The sequence below is a fragment of the Phyllobates terribilis genome, unplaced genomic scaffold (assembly GCF_046119375.1).
Source record: "Phyllobates terribilis strain yellow unplaced genomic scaffold, ASM4611937v1 Scaffold_1__5_contigs__length_1240528914, whole genome shotgun sequence".
NCBI classification, from domain to species: domain Eukaryota; kingdom Metazoa; phylum Chordata; class Amphibia; order Anura; family Dendrobatidae; genus Phyllobates; species Phyllobates terribilis.
In genome coordinates this window covers 26,427,930-26,448,997 of record NW_027362761.1, presented here as the reverse complement: position 1 = coordinate 26,448,997, position 21,068 = coordinate 26,427,930, and the positions used below count along the sequence as shown (strand labels likewise).

The window sequence follows — 21,068 nt, the reverse complement described above, 5'->3', positions numbered from 1 at the left end:
CTTTGTTATTTTAGCTGTGTGCTTAGGGTCATTGTCTTGTTGGAAGGTGAACCTTTGGCCAAGTCTGAGGTCCAGAGCACTGTGGAAGAGGTTTTCATCCAGGATATCTCTGTACTTGGCCGCATTCATGTTTCATTAAATTGCAACCAGTCATCCTGTCCCTGCAGCTGAAAAATACCCCCATAGCATGATGCTGCAACCACCATGTTTTACTGTTGGGATTGTATTGGGCAGGTGATGAGCAGTGCCTGATTTTCTCCACACATACCGCTTAGAATTATCACCAAAAAGTTCTATCTTCGTCTCAACAGACCAGAGAATCTTATTTCTCATATTCTGGGAATCCTTCATGTGTTTTTGAGCAAACTCTATGCGGGCTTTCATATGTCTTGCACTGAGGAGAGGCTTCCGTCGGGCCACTCTGCCATATAGGCCAGACTGGTGGAGGGCTGCAGTGATAGTTGACTTTGTGGAACTTTCTGCCATCTCCCTACTGCATCTCTGGAGCTCAGCCACAGTGATCTTGGGGTTCTTCTTTACCTCTCTCACCAAGGCTCTACTCCCACGATTGCTCAGTTTGGCTGGATGGCCAGGTCTAGGAAGACTTCTGGTGGTCCCAAACTTCTTCCATTTAATGATTATGGAGGCCACCGTGCTCTTAGGAACCTTGAGTAATGCAGAAATTCTTTTGTAACCTTGGCCAGATCTGTGCCTTGCCACAATTCTGTCTCTGAGCTCCTTGGGCAGTTCCTTTGAGCTCATGATTCTCATTTGGTCTGACATTAACTGTGAGCTGTGAGGTCTTATATAGACAGATGTGTGCCTTTCCAAATCAAGTCCTATCAGTTTAATTAAACACAGCTGGACTCCAATGAAGGAGTAGAACCATCTCAAGAGGATCACAAGGAAATTGACAACATGTGACTTAAATATGAGTGTCTGAGCAAAGGGTCTGAATACTTATGACCATGTGATATTTCAGATTTTCTTTTAGAATAAATTTGCAAAAAATGTCTACATTTTTTTTTCAGTCAAGATGGGGTGCAGAGTGTACATTAATGAGAAAAAAATGAAATTTTTAGAATTTACCAAATGGCTGCAATGAAACCAAGAGTGAAAAATTTAAAGGGGTCTGAATACTTTCCATACCCACTGTAAGCTCCTACAGAGTGACCATGAGCCTCTTGGTTGGTTCTCTAATCAGTGCTTGCCTTGCTTGGGATGTCAGTTTAGGTGGACGGCCATGTCTTGGTAGGTTTGCAATTGTGCCATACTCCTTCCATTTTTGGATGATGGATTGAACAGTGCTGTGTCAAATGTTCAGAGCTTGGGTTATTTTTTGTTATAACCTAACCCTGGTTTACTCTTCTCCACAACTTTATCCCTGACCTGTCTGTTGTGTTCCTTGGTTTTCATGATGCTGTTTCATCTCTAATGTTTTAATCAAATCTCTGAGGCCTTCACAAAACAGCTGTAGTCATACTGGGAATAAATTACACACAGGTGGACTCAGTGTGCTAATTATGTGACTTATGGAAGCAATTTGTCACTCAGGATTTTATTTAGGGGACTGTATCATATTACAAAGGGGCTGAATACAAATGAACGTCACAATTGTCAAATTAATATTTTTAAAATAATTAGAAAACCATATATGATTTCCTTTACACTTCACAAATACTTGCTACTTTGTGTTGGCATATTACATATAATCCCAATAAAATTAATTTAGGTTTATGGGTGTAACGTGAAAAAGGGTGGAAAGTTCATGGGCTATGAATACTTTTTCTTGGCGCTGTAAATGGTGCTTTTACATAGTCAAAAGGGTTAACGTGTCATGCATTAGGTAATGTATTCTAATTATCCAATGCCTACAAAACCTCCCACCTCTTAATCCATTGAGACTCCCCGGGGTATAGCTGTATTACTTTATAATAAATGACATGTAATATATGTTTCAAGCATTCTCTGTTAAAGTCAATGGGTTAATAGAAAAACGTGCACTTCAGGAAGAGGGGTGATGTTTCTGCAAACAAAAAACATTAGCAAATCCGGTGGAGGAAGAACTAGACTGACGTAATAATGATAATGATTGTGTACAGATAGGTATAAAAGAAAGAATCAGGACCATAGACAGCTCAGGTAAAAGGGATCCACTGGACCTGCACCATGCTGAGCAGTCGGCTACCGCTCATCTATGTCTCCTTGTCCCTATTAATGCTGCTGGTGTGCAGCGAGGAGACAGTTGGGGTCAGATCAGCAGAAATCTCTGACAACAATAGCCAGGAAGAAAAGGAGCTGGTAAGATTATACTTAAAGAGCTTGTAAAATCCTGTGCGTCTAGATAGTCAGCTTTGGTAAACTTATGCTTATTACTTGGGTGAACATCATGTTATGGCCCTCTGCTTGGCATATATACTGGGAAAAGTTCCTGTTGTGTTATGCCAAGTGTATCCATACAGCTGCCTTCACCCAACAAAGTGTCCAATCTGCCTCTGTTAAGTTGCTATATGTTACTATAATTAATTTTTTGTTAAATTACATTATTTCTTAGAAATATTGTAGGAATATATATAAAAAAGTCTACCATATGGTATATATTCCTCTTTGCTATGGAATCCTATAGGTAGTGTTCCTTTCCACTGTATGCCTAAACAGTGCAATGTGTTGCAGCCAACCATCGGAGGACTATGTCGCAGGGAACGTCTCCTAGCTTATAAGGAATGTCGAACGGAGACTTACAATGTGATGTGAATAGGGCTTTAGTGAACTGCAATTTCGCAATTCTCAAATTTATAATATATATTTAAAGGAGATGTTTTGGCACTTATGTGTCCCCACTGAAGAGGAAGGGATGCAGGATGTGATGACAGCAACCCTTCTCTTCTATCACCATAATACCTGGCATAAAACCACATAAGAAAAGCAGACCTTTTTTTAAATTCTATAAATCCTGTAGTGCCACGAGTTAGGGAAAGAAAAATGTATTTATTTAGGGAATGCAATTGTCAGGTCCACTTTAAAGGCATTCTCCATTTTACACAGGATATGCTATAATTGCAGATTTTGGGGGACTGACCATTAGGATCCCCACTGAATACTATAATGAAGAAACTGCTAAGTTTGGTATATTTTTTGTCAGTATCCCATCTATCAAAGTGCACCACCATGTTATTCACTTGAATTATTTTTTGCGAGTGTTCCTGCAGTCAGAACCCCAGTGATCGGCCAGTAATGACTGATTTGTGATAAGACTGGAAAACCCCTCTAAGAAATTATACAGCATGAAAATGACATATATACTTCATATTTTAGATAGAAGCTTTACAGGAAGTGCTGGAGAAACTCAAAAGCAAAAGGATTCTTCCTCTGGACAAAAAGCTGGGATGGGTGCCTTCGGTAAGTGGTGACTATTACACATTGCATTTACTAGAAGTAATAGAAATAAAAACATCTGACAATTAATATCCAAAAATGTACCCCCAAAATAATTCTGTTTGTTTTTACTTTATTTTTTCATTAAAGGGGTATTCCCATCTCCAAGATCCTATCCCAATATGTAGTAGGTGTAATAATAGTAATATTAGCAAATATCTCTGATTAAAAATGTAGTAGATTTTTTCTGATTCACTATCTCTCTTTCCTCATGTGCAGGCATCGCAGGACCTTAGGTATCCATGGTTACGTCCACTGATAAAGTCACAGTTAGTTAGCTAGTTGCTAGTGGTCGTAACCATGGATACCTAAGGTCCTGCGATGCCTGTACATGAAGAAAGAGACATGGCGAATCAAAAATACTATACTACATTTCTAATTGGAGGTATTTGCTATTATTATTATTATTATTATTATTATTATTATTACACCTACTACACTGCTCAAAAAATAAAGGGAACACTTCAACAACAGAATATAACTCCAAGTAAAACAAATTTCTGTGAAATCAAACTGTCCACTTAGGAAGCAACACTGATTGACAATCAATTTCACATGCTGTTGTGCAAATGGAATAGACAATAGATGGAAATTATTGGCAATTATCAAGACACCCTCAGTAAAGGAGTGGTTCTGCAGGTGGGGACCACAGACCACATCTCAGTACCAATGCTTTCTGGCTTATGTTTTGGTCACTTTTGAATGTTGGTTGTGCTTTCACACTCGTGGTAGCATGAGACGGACTCTACAACCCACAGAAGTTGCTCAGGTAGTTCAGCTCATCCAGGATGGCACATCAATGCGAGCTGTGGCAAGAAGGTTTGCTGTGTCTGTCAGCGTAGTGTCCCGAGGCTGGAGGCGCTACCAGGAGACAGGCCAGTACACCAGGAGTCGTGGAGGGGGCTGTAAGAGGGCAACAACCCAGCTGCAGGACCGTTACCTCCGCCTTTGTGCAAAGAAGAACAGGAGGAGCACTGCCAGAGCCCTGCAAAATGACCTCCAGCAGGCCACAAATGTGCATGTGTCTGCACAAATGGTTAGACACCGACTTCATGAGGGGGGTATGAGGGTCCGACATCCACAGATGGGGGTTGTGCTCACAGCCCAACACCATGCAGGACGCTTGGCATTTGCCAAAGAACACCAGGATTGGCAAAGTCCCCACTGGCGCCCTGTGCTCTTCACAGATGAAAGCAGGTTCACACTGAGCACATGTGACAGACGTGACAGAGACTGGAGACGCCGTGGAGAGCGATCTGCTGCCTGCAACATCCTTCAGCATGACCGGTTTGGCAGCGGGTCAGTAATGGTGTGGGGTGGCATTTCTTTGGAGGGCCGCACAGCCCTCCTTGTGCTCGCCAGAGGTAGCCTGACTGCCATTACGTACCGAGATGAGATCCTCAGATCCCTTGTGAGACCATATGCTGGTGCAGTTGGCCTTGGGTTCCTCCTTATGCAGGACAATGCCAGACCTCATGTGGCTGGAGTGTGTCAGCCGTTCCTGCAAGATGAAGGCATTGAAGCTATAGACTGGTCCGCCCGTTCCCCAGACCTGAATCCGATTGAGCACATCTGGGACATCATGTCTCGCTCCATCCACCAATGTCACGTTGCACCACAGACTGTCCAGGACTTGGCGGATGCTTTAGTCCAGGTCTGGGAGGAGATCCCACAGGAAACCATCTGCAACCTCATCAGGAGCATGCCCAGGCATTGTAGGGAGGTCATACAGGCACGTGGAGGCCACATACAATACTGAGCCTCATTTTGATTTGTTTTAAGGACATTACATCAAAGTTGGATCAGCCTGTATTGTGTTTTTCCACTTTAATTTTGGGGGTGACTCCAAATCCAGGCATCCATTGGTTAATAAATTTGATTTCCATTGATGATTTTTGTGTGATTTTGTTGTCAGCACATTCAACTTTGTACAGAACAAAGTATTCAATGAGAATATTTCATTCATTCAGATCTAGGATGTGTTATTTGAGTGTTCCCTTTATTTTTTTGAGCAGTGTACATATTGGGATAGGATATTGGAGATGGGAATACCCCTTTAAAGAAGAATGACAAATTACTTAGGAAAATGTTATCTCCTTACTTTAAGTTGTAGACGTAGTCTTGAAAATACATGGCGAGAATTTATAAAATTAAATATAAATATATCATAAATCAAACTTGAAGAAAATGTTGTTTAAGTCATCCAGATGTTATATCTCCAGCCAACTGTGCATTGTAGCCCAAAATATATCACTTGCAACTATTGATGCTATGCATTTCTCAGTTACATTCAAATTGTCTCTTCAGAGAGGAAGAGGATTGAACTCTAGCGCCACCTATTGAAAGTAGCAATCCTAAAAGTCAATATAGACCCTTTAACGAATCTTGCCATATAACTTTTATCCTAAGTCATATGGCAATTCACGTTAAAGGGTCGATATTGACTTTTAGGATTGCTACTTTCAATAGGTGGCGCTAGAGTTCAATCCTCTTCCTCTCTGAAGGGCCAATTTGAATATTTAATTTCCCAGAGGAGCATGCATGGCCTATAAGTCTCCTCACTCTGACATGCTAGGCATTGCACTCTCCACAAGGAGAAACGTTACCCCTTAGATCCCATTTCTCAGTTATATCACAGTTATTATATCTGCTATGGCAAAAGAGTATATCATTAGGTAATGCTGTGACATCATGTAGATTACCAGAAGATGGAACCTTTAGCTAGCAAGGATATGCCTTGAACCATATTGCACCTAGGCCATATTACACATGGAAATACATATCTACTTAGATTAGGCAAATCTGTAGCACAGCTTACTGGAATGGCATTTGTATGTGTTTAGAAAAAAAAGAAACATACAAGACCTGTAGCATATAATATAGTAACATAGGAAGTGGCATTTCACTCTATGCGCATTGAAAATGGTTGTTTAGAATGCCATAATTTTTGGCTAGCCCTCTTCTTTCTTTCATTACCTGCACATAGATTCCTTGTGGTTCAGCATTAGGAAGCATATAGTGCCTCCATACGGCAAGGCCAATAAGAGAAATTACTTCTGTGAAATGGCAGCAAATGACCATTCATGCCAAATCTAACATCTAAATAATTTCTGTACTGAAATTTAGGGCATATGGAGGTACAATAGAGATCCCTTGACACTTCTGTGGGTGCTGTATTATGGACCTGAACATCTCTACAGTTATACGGAGGCTCAAATGGCCACTGTACTTTTAGACATCTAATTGATTTCATTTAAAGATACAACGGCAATCGGCAATTTACTTTAAAGGGATATTCCCATCTTCAAGATCCTATCCCAATATGTAGTAGGTGTAATAATAATATTAGAAAATGCCTCCAATTAGAAATGTAGTTTAGTTCTTTTGATTCACTATGTCACTTACCCAACGTGCAGGTATTGCAGTAGCTTAGGTATCCACGGTTATGACCATATAGTGACAGTTAGTTAGCTAGCTGTAAGTGGTCATAACCATGGATACCTAAGCTACTGAAATTCCCTCTATATGGGGTAAGCAACATAGCAAATTAGAAGAACTATACTACATTTCTAGAAATAAAATCAAAAATGCTAATTCGCGCTGGGCTACTGGATTAGAATGAGAGAATGTGAGAAGTTGATTTGTTACAATAAAATTTAATCAATAAAAAGGAGGATAAATAAATAATAAAATAATAATATTTTTAATATTCCTAAGGTGTTCGCTGATTCTTTTGGACATAGGGCGCTTAGTTCGGCCGATGTATAGTTTGTCACAGGGGAATTTCAGATCATACATTAACCCTTTTGTGGAGCACGTAATACAGTCAGTAATGGGGAATTCGTTTTGGTCATTTTCGGGAAGTGTTTACACAATGAGCATTTTTTTACATGGAAAAAAACCTTTAAGGTTATTTGTAAATGTGTAAATGGGGCGGATAGGGCATTATTCCTTAGGGGATTTTTAACTGAAGTGGCAATAATATTGCTTTGGTTATTTGCCTTTTTGAAAATAAATTTAGGTCGTGCTGGTATTTTGTCGCCTAGTATTTTGTCCTCTTTTAAAATATTCCAATGTCTGCTGACAATTTTGAGGAGGAGTTGTGTGTTTGCGCTGAATTGGGTGATGATTGGGATATCTGCTAGGGTCTCAGGGGGTCCTGGGTTTTTTAGGATTTTGTCAGTCAGTAGTTTTTCTTGGTATGTCTGAAACATTTTTTTGTGCGGCTTCAAGAAAGTCCTTTCGGTAGCCTTTTTCTAAAAAACTTTTGTTAGGGTTTTGGCTTGTTATTCGAAGTCTCTCAATTTTGAACAATTCTGATAAATTCTCATATGATGGTTTCTCGGTATATTGAGTAGCCAATTTGGGAGATGGCAACTTTCTAGGGGGATGTAGCTATTGACATCTGTTGGTTTGGAGAATGTTTGTGTACATAACTGACCTTGTCCAATATAGATGTTGATGTCTAAAAAATTAACCTGTTGTTGACTGGTGTTATTAGTGAATTCAAGGTAGAATTCATTGGTATTAATCTCAGTGATAAATGTATCCAGTGACTTCTGGTCCCCTGGCCAATTGAATATGATATCGTCTATGAAGCGTTGCCATAGGACCAGGTTCGCGCACAGCACGCCACCGGGGTATATGGTTAAGTCGTTCCATCTGCCCACATATAGGTTAACGTAGCTGGGTGCAAACCTGGTCCCCATAGCCGTCCCACATTCCTGGGTGTAATGGTGCATCTCATGTTGGAAGTAGTTATGCGTTAATATAAATAACATACCTTCTTGAATGAATGTGATTTGTTCAGGGGGGGTTTTACCTAGTTTTTAGAGAAAATAGGTGGCAGCTTCACAGCCTTTTTTGTGTTGTATCACCGTGTATAGTGAAGATATATCAAGGGTGCCCAGAATGTAATTGTCCTTCCAGGTAATTCCGTTAAGGAGTTGTAGTACATGTTTACTATCCTTGATATACGCTGAAAGTAGAGGTACTACGTTATGGAGGTGATGGTCCACAAATCTAGAAAGATTTGAGGTAAAACATTGGATCCCGGATATAATTGGTCTACCTGGAGGGTTTGTAAGTGATTTGTGGATTTTTGAGAGGTATAAAAGACAGACATTCTTGGGTGCAGTATGTTAATATACTCAAATTCTTGTTTATTAATAAAGCCGGCGTTGAGGCCCTTTGTTAAAAGGGTTTTCATTTCTCTTTGGTACGTTGGTGTCGGGAAATGCCTGAAATTTATTGAATTTTGAGGTGGGGGCGTATTTTAAACATTTGTTTAGTAGGGAAATTTCATTGGTTTTCAGACAGTACTGACTAAGGTTAAAAATGTTAGGATTATGTTCCTTTATTTCCTTGTGTTGTTTTTTCTTCTTTTTGGTGAATTGCCCCCCACTGCAGCCCCTCTGAGTTGATGGTTCTTTTTTGGATTTGTGGGCGGTTGGAAGGCGTTTATAATAATAATAATAATTTTTATTTTTATAGCGCCAACATATTCCGCAGCACTTTACAATTTTAGGGGGGGCTTATACAATCAATACAGAATAAGTATATCTCATATCAAAAGGAGTGAGGGCCCTGCTCACAAGCTTACAGTCTATGAGGAAATGGGGGAGACACAAAAGGTAAAATGTACATATATTATATAATGCAGCCTTGATATACTAAATAGGATAAATAATAATACATGGACTGGTCGCCAGCCAGTATGTGTACAGTCCTGACCGAGGCTATTAAGTGCATGGTTGGTATGAACCTGAAATTGAAGAAGATTTTAATATGGGGGAAAACTGGGACGGACAGATAGTGTGTGGAGGCGATACGCAAGTCTAAAGAAATGGGTTTTTAGGGTCCGCTTGAAACTGTGGGTATTGGGAATTAATCGAACTGTCCTGGGTAGTGCATTCCAAAGAATTGGCGCAGCACGCGAGAAATCTTGGAGACGGGAGTGGGAAGTTCGGATTATGGAGAATTTTAGTTTTAAGTCATTGGCAGAACGCAGGGCACGTGTAGGGTGGTAGACTGAGACAAGGGAGGAGATGTATGGCGGTGCTGAAGCATGGAGCGCTTTGTGGGTAAGCGTGATAAGTTTAAATTGAACTCTATATTGGATGGGCAACCAATGCAATGACTGGCACAGGGAAGAGGCATCGGTGTAGCGGTTGGCGAGGAATATGATCCTGGCTGCTGCGTTAAGGACGGATTGGAGAGGGGAGAGTTTAGTAAGAGGGAGACCGATTAGTACAGAGTTGCAATAGTCGAGACGAGAATGAATAAGAGCTATAGTAAGAATTTTTGCCGAGTCAAAGGTGAGAAACGTCCTGATTCTTGAGATGTTTTTGAGGTGTAGATGACATGAACGAGCGAGTGATTTGATATGAGGAGTGAAGGAAAGATCTGAATCAAAAATGACCCCAAGACAGCGGGCTTGTTGCTGGGGAGTGATGGTTGAGCCACAAACGGAAATGGCAATATCGGGCACAGGTAGGTTAGTGGAGGGAGGAAATACGAGTAGTTCAGTTTTTGACAGATTCAGTTTTAGACAGAGGGAGGACATAATGTTAGACACAGCAGAAAGAAAATCACTGGTCTTTTGTAGTAATGCAGGGGTGATGTCCGGAGCAGAGGTGTATAATTGGGTGTCATCAGCACAGAGATGGTACTGAAAACCGAATCTGCTGATTGTTTGTCTGATAGGAGCGGTGTATAAGGAGAAAAGAAGGGGGCCTAGGACAGATCTTTGAGGAACCCCGACAGTAAGGGGAAGGAGAGAGGAGGAGGAGCCGGCAAAAGACACAGAGAAGGAGCGGTCAGAGAGATAGGAGGAGAACCAGGAGAGAACAGTGTCCTTGAGGCCAATAGTGTGGAGCATAGAGAGGAGGAGCTGGTGATCCACAGTGTCGAATGCTGCAGAGAGATCCAGGAGAATCAGCAGGGAGTAGTGACCATTAGATTTAGCTGTTAGTAGATCATTAGAGACTTTAGTGAGGGCAGTTTCAGTAGAATGTAAAGAGGAAAAACCAGATTGTAAAGGGTCAAGAAGAGCGTTGTCTGAGAGATAGCGGATTAGACGGGAATGGACCAGGCATTCCAGGAGTTTAGAGATAAAGGGAAGATTGGAAACAGGTCTGTAGTTGGCAGTGCAGTTCTGGTCAAGGGATGGTTTTTTAAGTAATGTATGTATGCTGGCATGTTTAAAAGAAGAGGGAAAGATACCAGATGAGAGGGAGAGGTTGAAAATTTTAGTTAGGTGAGTGGTGACAGCTGGAGAAAGGGACTGAAGGAGATGTGAGGGAATAGGGTCACTGGTGCAGGTGGTAGGGCGGGAAGATGCAAGGAGCCTGATCGCTTCATCTTCCGTGACTGGTTCGAAGTCAGAAAGTGAGCAAGATACAATGTGACAGGGGAGAGCATGCATAACGTTTGGGGATTGGGAGAAAATTTCCTGTCGGATATGGTAAATTTTTTCTTTGAAATAATTGGCTAGATCGTCAGCACTGAGGTCGGTGGTCGGGGCCTGTGCTGTTTGATTGAGGAGAGAATGAAACGTGTCAAAGAGGCATTTAGGATTATTGGAAAGTGAGATTATGAGGTTGTTAAAGTACGTTTGTTTGGAGAGGTGAAGCGCAGAGTTATATGTTTTCAGCATAAATTTATAATGGAGGAAATCTTCGGGCAGATTAGATTTTCTCCACAGCCGTTCAGCGCACCTGGAGCACCGCTGGAGAAGACGTGTTTGAGGCGTGTGCCAGGGTTGTCGCCATCTATGCCGAATTCTTCTTTGTGTAGGAGGTGCGGCTTCATCCAGGGCGCATAGCATTATTTTGTTATAATGCTTGAATGCAGAGTCGGGACATGAGAGGGAGGAGATTGGGGCCAATGATGATTGCAACTTTTTCATAAATTTCTGGGTGTTAATGGCACGTATGTTTCTATAAGTGTGGAAAGTGGGGGTGTCTTGAATAGAGTCACAGTTCTTGACAGAGAATGAAAGAAGATTATGGTCAGAGAGTGGAAGGGGAGAGTTAGTAAAGTCATGTACTGAGCAAAGGCCGAAGGAGGACGTTAGCGATAAAAGATGAGCGGCAGATGGGGAAAGGAGATCTCCAATTGGGATGTTAAAATCTCCCATGATTATCGTGGGGATGTCGCAGGATGGAAAATTTGGAAGCCAGGCAGCAAAGTGATCCAGGAACTGACGAGAGGGACCTGGAGGGCGATAGACAACCGCCACTCGCAGGGAGAAGGGCCGGTAGAGTCTGACTGTGTGGGCCTCAAAAGAAGGGAAGATAAGGGAGGGTACTGGGGGGATAACCTGAAAAGTACATTTTGTTGAAAGAAGCAGACCAACACCTCCACCTGATCTGTTGTCAGGTCTCGGAGTATGAAAGAAGTGTAGGCCACCATAGGAGAGAGCTGCAGCGACGGTGGTGTCCGACTGCTGGATCCAGGTTTCGGTGAGAGCCAGTTGGTTGAGGGAATTAGAGAGGAAAAAGTCATGGATGTAAGAGACTTCATTACATGCTGAGCGCGCATTCCAAAGGGCACAGTTGAATGAGATAGATGATATTCAGGGAATATTAATCAGATTAGCAGGGTTTCTGGATGTAACAGGGAAAGAGTTAGTGTTATTATTACTGGAGGGTCCTGGATTAGGAGAAATATCACCTACGACTAAGAGAAGGAAGATACAGAGAGTCAGCAGATGGTTGAGTGATTTGTGAGAGCGTTTCCTGTGTTGTATGGTGGGAATGAATGGATCTGTGTGGTATAACATTGTGAAGAGAGCATGACAGCTGTACATAGGAGAAGAGAGGAGAGATGGGTTAATATGGATGAAGTGTGCAGAATTTGTGGAAGAACGGTGAATGTGGATGATTGTAGCAGCCAGAACGTAAATGGCACAAATACAAATGGTGAATACTGTTTGCAAAATAGATGACCTGGAAGCAAGGTTGTTTAATTGTTGTGCATGTCTTACCTGTCTCCTGCCCTGTCCAACTGCCATATCTAACTGCCGAGGCACTTTGATAAATTATGCCACTTTGATAAAGTATGCATAAATGCTATATGCATAAATGCCCCCCGCATAAATGCTGCCCCTTGACTATGTCTCAATATATAGGGACGTATCTGCTTAGATCTACACAGATTTAACTCGTTAGCAATCAATCAACTAGCTTAAGACAATAGGAGACAATAAAACTGCAGAAAAAAAAAACAGACTGGCAACTCAACATGGATCATAAACTGTTAAAGTAAGTGTGATGACCTTAAAGTATCATGGATTAAACAATGTAGATGAGTGAGAAATATATACCAGTGATTAGCTGCAGAGCATTGCCAGTAACATGTAGGTACAATGCAGTTTTCAGAATAGATAACACATAGTAGAGGAGTGAGAAATATATACCAGTGATTAGCTGCAGAGCATTGCAAGTAACATGGAGGTACAATGCAGTTTTCAGAATAGATAACACGTAGTAGAGGAGTGAGAAATATATACCAGTGATTAGCTGCAAAGCATTGCAAGTAACATGGAGGTACAATGCAGTTTTTAGAACAGATAACACGTAGTAGAGGAGTGAGAAATATATACCAGTGATTAGCTGCAGAGCATTGCAAGTAACATGGAGGTACAATGCAGTTTTCATACATAACACCTAGTAGGGGAATGAGAAATATATACCAGTGATTACCTGCAGAGCATTGCAAGTAACATGGAGGTACAATGCAGTTTTCAGAATAGATAACACGTAGTAGAGCAGTGAGAAATATATACCTGTAAGAAGAGAAGAAAGATGAATATTAGAAATGCCATATCTAACTGCCGAGGCACTTTGATAAATTATGGCACTTCGATAAAGTATGCATAAATGCTATATGCATAAATGCCCCCACATTTATAGGCATTAAGAAATTTATGAGGAAGCTGGCCATCAAAAAACACTTTATGAAAAAAGAACCTCCCCTATACACCCATGAGCCACACAATTCTGGCACCCCCCAGTATGCCCACAACAACCTAAGGAACAAATCAAATTTTCATCCACTCAATGAATACTCAGAAGCCTTCCACAGCTTCCAAAAAAATGTCATTAATGACATTGGTTTTATCAGCGACAAAAAATGCTCTAAATTTAAGAACTACCTATCGCTACCAGAACCTAGAGCAATCAGGCAACTCCAGGCGAATCAGAATATTGTGATTAGACCTGCCGATAAGAGAGGAGGTATAGTCATACTAGACTATGACCAATAGCGACAGGAAGCTACCAGACTCTTCGGTGATTCACGTACCTATAAAAAGGTTGAAGAGGACCAAACACCAACGTACCAAAGAGAAATGAAAAACCTTCTAACAAAAGGCCTCAACGTCGGCTTTATTAATAAACAAGAATTTGAGTATATTAATAAACAAGAATTCAAGTATATTAACATACTGCACGCAAGAATGGCTGTCTTTTATACCTTGCAAAAATTCACAAATCACTAACAAACCCTCCAGGGAGACCAATTATATCTGGGATCCAATGTCTTACCTCAAATATTTCTAGATTTGTGGACCATCACCTCCATAACTTAATACCTCTACTTCCAGCGTATATCAATGATAGTAAACATGTACTACAACTCCTTAATGAAATTACCTTGAAGGACAATTACATTCTGGGCACCCTTGATATATTTTCACTATACACTGTGATACAACACAAAAAAGGCTGTGAAGCTGCCACCTATTTTCTCCAAAAAACTAAGTAAACCCCCCCCAGAATGGTTATGTTATTTATATTAACGCATAACTACTTCCAACATGAGATGCACCATTACACCCAGGAATGGGTAACAGCTATGGGGACCAGGTTCGCGCCCAGCCACGCTAACCTATATGTGGGCAAATGGGAGGTCTCAACCATATACCCCGGTGGCGTGCTGCGTGCGACCCTGGTCCTATGGCAACGCTTCATAGACGATATCATATTCATTTGGTCAGGGGACCAGAAGTCACTGGATACATTTATCACTGAGATTAATACCAATGAATTCTACCTTGAATTCACTTCTAACACCAGTCAACAACAGGTTAATATTTTAGACATCAACATCTATATTGAACAAGGTCAGTTATATACACAAACATTCTCCAAACCAACAGATGTCAATAGCTACATCCCCCTAGAAAGTTGCCATCTCCCAAATTGGCTACTCAATATACCGAGAAACCATCATATGAGAATTCATTGGAACTGTTCAAAAATGGGAGACTTCGAACAAGAAGCCAAAACCCTAACAAAAATTTTTTTAGAAAAAGGCTACCGAAAGGACTTTCTTGAAGCCGCACAAAAAAATGTTTCAGACATACCAAGAGAAAAACTACTGACTGACAAAATCCTAAAAAACCCAGGACCCCCTGAGACCCTAGCAGATATCCCAATCATCACCCAATTCAATGCAAACACACAACTCCTCCTCAAAATTGTCAGCAGACATTGGAATATTTTAAAAGAGGACAAAATACTAGGCGACAAAATACCAGCACGACCTAAATTTATTTTCAAAAAGGCAAATAACCAAAGCAATATTATTGCCACTTCAGTTAAAAATCCCCCAAGGAATAATTCCCTATCCGCCCCATTTATAAATAACCTTAAAAGGGTTGTCCAGTACTTTTAAAAATATGCCAATGTGTTTTAATGATAAATTGAAGCTTCTTTCTAATTACCCCCTGGTGCTGTTTCTGTCTGTGAGCGGCGCTATCGGTGGCCACTCACAGGCAGCACGTGACCCCCCGCTGATGTCTCGTCAAGTGAGGCGTGACTCAGCGCTGGGGTCCCCACGGTGGTTGCTGGGTTGTGGGCGGGGTTATTCCCCGCGTCACACCCAGCAAGGTGGGAGACTACTCCTCCTAGCTATTCGCAGCCCCGAGCCACCTATTCATATTTCACTCTGATTCCTCTTCCTCCCCAGGGGATTACCATATTTTTTGGACCATAAGACGCACTCCCCCCCCCCCCCCCACAAATTTGGGAGGAAAATGGGAGGTGCGTCTTATGGTCCGAAAGTAACTTACCGGTGGTGGAGTGGGATCGCGGCAGCAGTAGGCGGCGGCAGCAGAAGGCGACGGCAGCAGCAGGCGGCGGCAGCAGCAGAAGAGGAGGTGAGGCAGGCCGGTATCTGCCTGGAGGCCGGGGCCTTGCCGGGTACCGGGGCCGATGTCTTGCTGTGAGCGGCGTGAGTGGCTTTCGGTGCGTGCGGCCATCTTTCTGAAACTATGATCCACAGGAAAATGACCGCCGGAGCCGGCGCATGCGCGCTGCCACGCCAGTGGCCATTTTCCTGTAGATCACAGCTTCAGAAATATGGCCGCGTGCACCGGAAGCCGCTCACGCCGCTCTGCCACGCCACTCACAGCAAGACACCGGCCCTGGTACCAGGTCCCAGCCCGAGGCCCCCAGTGCCAGCCACCAGGCTCCCAGCCCCATGCACCTAGGCCCCAAGCCCCCAGCGCCAGCGACCAGGCCCCAGCCCACCAGTGCCAGGCCCTCAGAGCCAGCCACCAGGCCTCCAGCACACCAGTGCCAGGCCCCCAGCCCCAGGCCACCAGTGCCAGCCACCAGGCACCCAGCTCAAGGCCACCAGCGCCAGGCACCCAGGCCACAAGGCACCAGACCCCCAGTGCTAGCCACCAGGCCCCCAGACCCAGGCCACCAGAGCCAGGCCTGGCTCCCTTAAGGACCCTGCCTCCTGTGACCCCCGCTCCACCGCCCCCCCAGGTAAGATACCTATTCAGACTAAAAGATGGACCCCCATCTTATAAAAAATATTTTTTTTCCTATTTTCCACCCCAAAATTTGTGGTGCGTCTTATGGTCCGGTGCGTCTTACAGTCCGAAAAATATGGTACCTATTCCCCAGGACTATTGTAGAGTAGTCTATACTTTGTGGACTCCACCTATCAACAGGACTACAATCCTCTCTATATGATACACCATCATCCATACTTACCTGAACCAAACCTCATTGGATTCTTGGTGTAGTATCATCACTACTGAAAAACAACCCCTCCTTTTGTGTATATTTACTTTTATTATTTGTTTATCCTCCTTTTTATGAATAAATTATATTTTAACAAATCAACCTCTCACATTCTCTCATTCTAAGCCAGTAACCCAGCGTGAATTAGCATTTTTGAGTTTATTTCTACAATTGTTGGACAATTTGTGGTATTATTTTTATTTGCAGCAGGCCTACTGGACAGATCCTACCAGCGCCACTGATATACTTTTTTATATACTACATTTCTAATTGGAGATATTCGGTAATATTATTATTACACCTACTACCAGTACATATTGGGATAGGATCACCCCTCTTATTAAAAATGATGTTATCCTACCACTGAGAAATCTCTCCAAAGTACCAGCCACTGTCACTGTCTATTGTCAAGTGTTATCTACAAACAGTCTGGGGAGTGAGAGAAAGAAATTTTCTGTACCTAAAGTGCTGGCAGAACGCTGATGAAAAGGAACTACCTACTGAAAAGTAGCGGATGGCAAGTAATAAAGCAGGAGAATTGGGAAAGTTCCTGAGAAGATAAGCCTGCCATGTGTCTCCCCAAAAGCAAGTTAAACTGTTTTTAGGTGATCAGAGCAGTAAGACCATGCTTTCCGCAGGTTTTGCATGAAAGAACACTTTAAGACAGCTGTGTAAATGAGGCTTATGCTAGAATTACATACAGGGCCTAATTCATTATTGTATTTGTGCCTTTTTTTTGTCTATTTTTTTCGTGTTTTACATCTGTTTTAATTTGCACATAATTCTTCTTTTAACGTTCACCTCTTTTAAAGTCACTTTTTTTTATATCTGTCAGTTTTTTTTTTAGTTTGCCATTACAGGTGGAATTTGGGATTTCCAGATGTTTTTGTTTGAATCATCATTTGCGATTTTTTGAAAAGTTGCATTTTTTTTTTCTGTACTTCAGAAATTTTTGTGATATTTTGAAAAATGTATGGATTTTTTCCACTAAAAAGTCACAAAAAAAAGGTAAAAGACAAAAGTTTGACTTTTGCACAAAATTCATAAACCACGTGCACTATTTTGAAGAATTAGGCACAATGAATACCTCGAGGCAAAAAAAAAATAGTAACTGTTAAAAACCTGCAAATGATGAATCAGGGCCAAAATTTTTTGTTTTAAATCCAAACATACTACAGAACACATTTGAAAACTCCTGGTATTTTCTTGATAACCTGGCCTAAGTCTGGATGAGTCCTTTAAATCCCAAATACTTTGTGGATGAATGCTTGTAGTACCTGACCAGATTGTTTCCAGATTTTTTTGCAATTTGTATCTTGAGTTTAAAAACTTTGACATTCAGCAAGTTTGCTGTAACGTTTATGCAAAATACCAGAAAAATATATTTGTGATTTGCAATTTTTGGTTGGTTTTGATATTTTTTGAATAATGTTTAATAATGTTTTTTGAATGTTAATAATGTTTTTTGAATTATGTTTGAATAATTACTTTAGAAAAAGTAGAAGCTCTTCTAGCTTTGCGATGGCACCTTTTTCCACCAATTTTTATTTCCTGAAAGTAATACTTGTAATGGGAGGTCTGGATTTAGATGTATGATTTTTTGTTTTTTTTATTTGGCCTATGTGGAATGATAATATTAATAGAATTTTAGGGAGTTCCAAAATCACTACTCGCACACACGATGACTAATATTTATAGAACACTAGGAGTTCAATCATAGAATGCATGCATATACATGTAATTGGCAAATACCTTTTACAACATGAAAATCACAGTAAGATAAGGACCTAGACAGGACATGGAATACCTCACATGGATTATGTCCTTCCCAAATTACTACATTGGATTACTAAACACGAGTTTACACACAGACTTTGCCGTTAGTCAGAACAACATTATTCTAACTGATTTGTCAAGGTACTGATAAACATAAAAGAATTTTCACAAATGGCAGATGTTGTAGAAACTTCTATTTGAACTGTCTATTCAAATGCTATGGGCTGGGAGTTATGGAAAAAAAGTAGTTTGGAAGCTGTGCAGTCTTCACAATATTTTTAGAGTACAAAAAAAAATATTTTTCATTTTGTTTGTTAGTGGTGTTTTTTTTCTTTTAATTTACTTTTTTTTTTTTTAAATGGGCAATGTAAAGAAAACGTTTATCACTAATCACTAGAACAGGAGGAGAATAGAGAGAGCGGTGGTGATGCACTCAGCATGAACGGAGGCTTGGTTCGGTAGAGCTTCAAGTGATTATACATTTATGTCCTATCTGAAAAATCTATTACTTTAAAGTAACAAAACAAAACCAACCCTTTTATCATTAATCAACACATATATATATATATATATATATATATATATATATATATATATATAAATATACATTGATAATGAAACGACAGCTTCAGAATGGAGCCAACTTCTGAAACCCCTTGAGCAAAGCAGGTGTTCATGCATAATCATGCAATATTCATATATTTTTAAAGGTCTATGACTATTAGTAATATGATAACTTGAGTATCCTAATGATAACTTGGGGTGCAGTGCTTCAAAGGATTTGAATTGTTATTGGCACTTATGAGTCACACTATGAAATTGGACTGTACAATTCTTTTACATGGGCATTAATGTTCATCGTTATTGATCTCTTTGTTTATCTCTTTGTTTCCATTAGTGTGACGCTGGAGAGCAATGTGCAGTAAGGAAAGGAGCACGAATTGGGAAGCTGTGTAATTGTCCGAGGGGGACTTCTTGTAATTTCTATATTCTCAAATGTTTGTAAGCAAAGTATGGTACCTGAGATATGATGAGTAAGACACTTGATGAAAGCAAAAGCAAGGCGAGATGAATTGATTTGTCCGTTGTTCAGTTTCCACTACCACTCTGTGTGACATTGTCTAAAGAAGAAATACCTAGATCATTCTGTAGATTCCCTCCCTACTTTTAACCTGAAAGGATTCACATGAAAGGCTTCTTTTCACATTCACTATGTTGTTATCCTCCATATACAAGTCATTGTTTCATCTGTTGGTTTGTTAAAGATCTTGGAAAGACATGGAAGTAAGACTGGATATATGTCATGTTTTTGCTCTAAAATGTTTTTAAAATAAATGTAAGTACTGTGTAAGATTTCATGATGAGTTATTATTTAGAGATGAATATGCATTGCACAGCAAAATTGCATTTAGTCCAGAAAACATGTATTCTGCTGCCGATGTGTCTGAGGGATGTGAGCTCGGATCTCTGTACAAGCAATGACAGATAGTGTCACTCGCAACCCTTTACTTCTATGCTTGACCGGCTGGATGTGGTAAATCCGGAAAGGACAATACAATGATGAACTTTAATCTATTTTATTCACAGTACCTTGGTGAGATGAGGTAAGATATCAGGGAAGATCAAGGGATGAAGATGAGGTAGAATATGGAGGGTGTCCCTGGGGAGTGTATATAAGTTCTCTGGCTTATATGACTGTAACGTATCAGGGCAAAATGATGCGGCATGAGGGTTAAGCTGCGGTTTAGTCTCTAGAGGGTCTGCTGGCTGTGATCTAAATTGTGGGTTAGTGCTGGAAGTTACCTTGTCAGTAGTAGGCGGCGACATGCATGGCCTTGTGGGTGTATCGGTGTGGTAGATTGGAGGTGGCGCTGGTTCAGATGGTAAATGTCTTAGCACATAGTCAGTAGTGCGATCAACTGGGTCTTCCACTTCTCCTGGAATAAGGCAGTCCATATCAGCACCTTGACCTAGTGCTTGCTCAAGGACTTTAAGTTTAGAGAAAGCTGCTTCTTCCCTTTCTGCTTGGAGTATTTTTAATTAGGCCTCCATCTCTGCTTCCTGCTTTTTAATTAGGATTCCATCTCTGTTTCCTGCATTTTTAATTGGGCTTCCATCTCTGTTTCCTGTCTTTTTAATTGGGCTTCCATCTCTGCTTCCTTCATAGCAAAGGAGCTTCTAACTCTAGCTTTCTCTGCAGTCATACGGATTTCCAGTAGCTTGTCAGACAATGTTGACTTCCTAGAGTTGATCTGGAAGATTGGAGATGTGTTTTTGGTCGACATCATACGATGTGACCTAACCTCTTGGAGGTGTGTGATGCAAAGTTCTGCCTTATCCTGGGCATCTTGTACTAGTGCGGTCTTTTCCTTGAATAGACTCTCCCTTTCAGCCAACTCTATTGTGGCATCATCCATGTCACAATTACTTGGGAATGTGATGTACTTTGCAGACAGTCTCTGGTAGCGCTGCGTCACTGTTAGAGCATGGCAGAGCTGCTAAATAGTGAACAACTCTGCCCCATGAATCATATAAGTTGTCACGGAACTCATCTCTAGCTGTCTCAAAGTTTTCTCTAACCTTTGGCGTCGGCTTGGTCACACGTTCTGCAGTAAGCGTGAACTCTGCTCCTGGAGCATCTGTGGTGTCAGGAACATTATGCCCTTGCCTCACAGAAGGATCCAAGGAGCTTTTTGTGGACATGCTTTAGCTAAGATGGCAGACGGTTATACTTGCTTGCAGACAATGCATATGCACACAGACACTGTAGGCTTAAGTCTCCTGTTACTATTCTGACACCAATGTACATAGGTG

General features: G+C 41.2%; 1 protein-coding gene across 1 annotated transcript; it reads left to right on the top strand.

The window, feature by feature from the left end:
* Positions 1-2,135: 2,135 nt before the first annotated feature.
* On the top strand, positions 2,136-19,590 carry LOC141165628 (cocaine- and amphetamine-regulated transcript protein-like). Its single transcript, XM_073651363.1, has 3 exons — positions 2,136-2,301; positions 3,316-3,399; positions 19,153-19,590. Exons 1-3 carry the CDS (start codon positions 2,170-2,172, stop codon positions 19,258-19,260), a joined length of 324 nt encoding a protein of 107 aa, XP_073507464.1. The 5' UTR covers positions 2,136-2,169; the 3' UTR covers positions 19,261-19,590.
* The last annotated feature ends 1,478 nt before the right edge of the window (positions 19,591-21,068 follow it).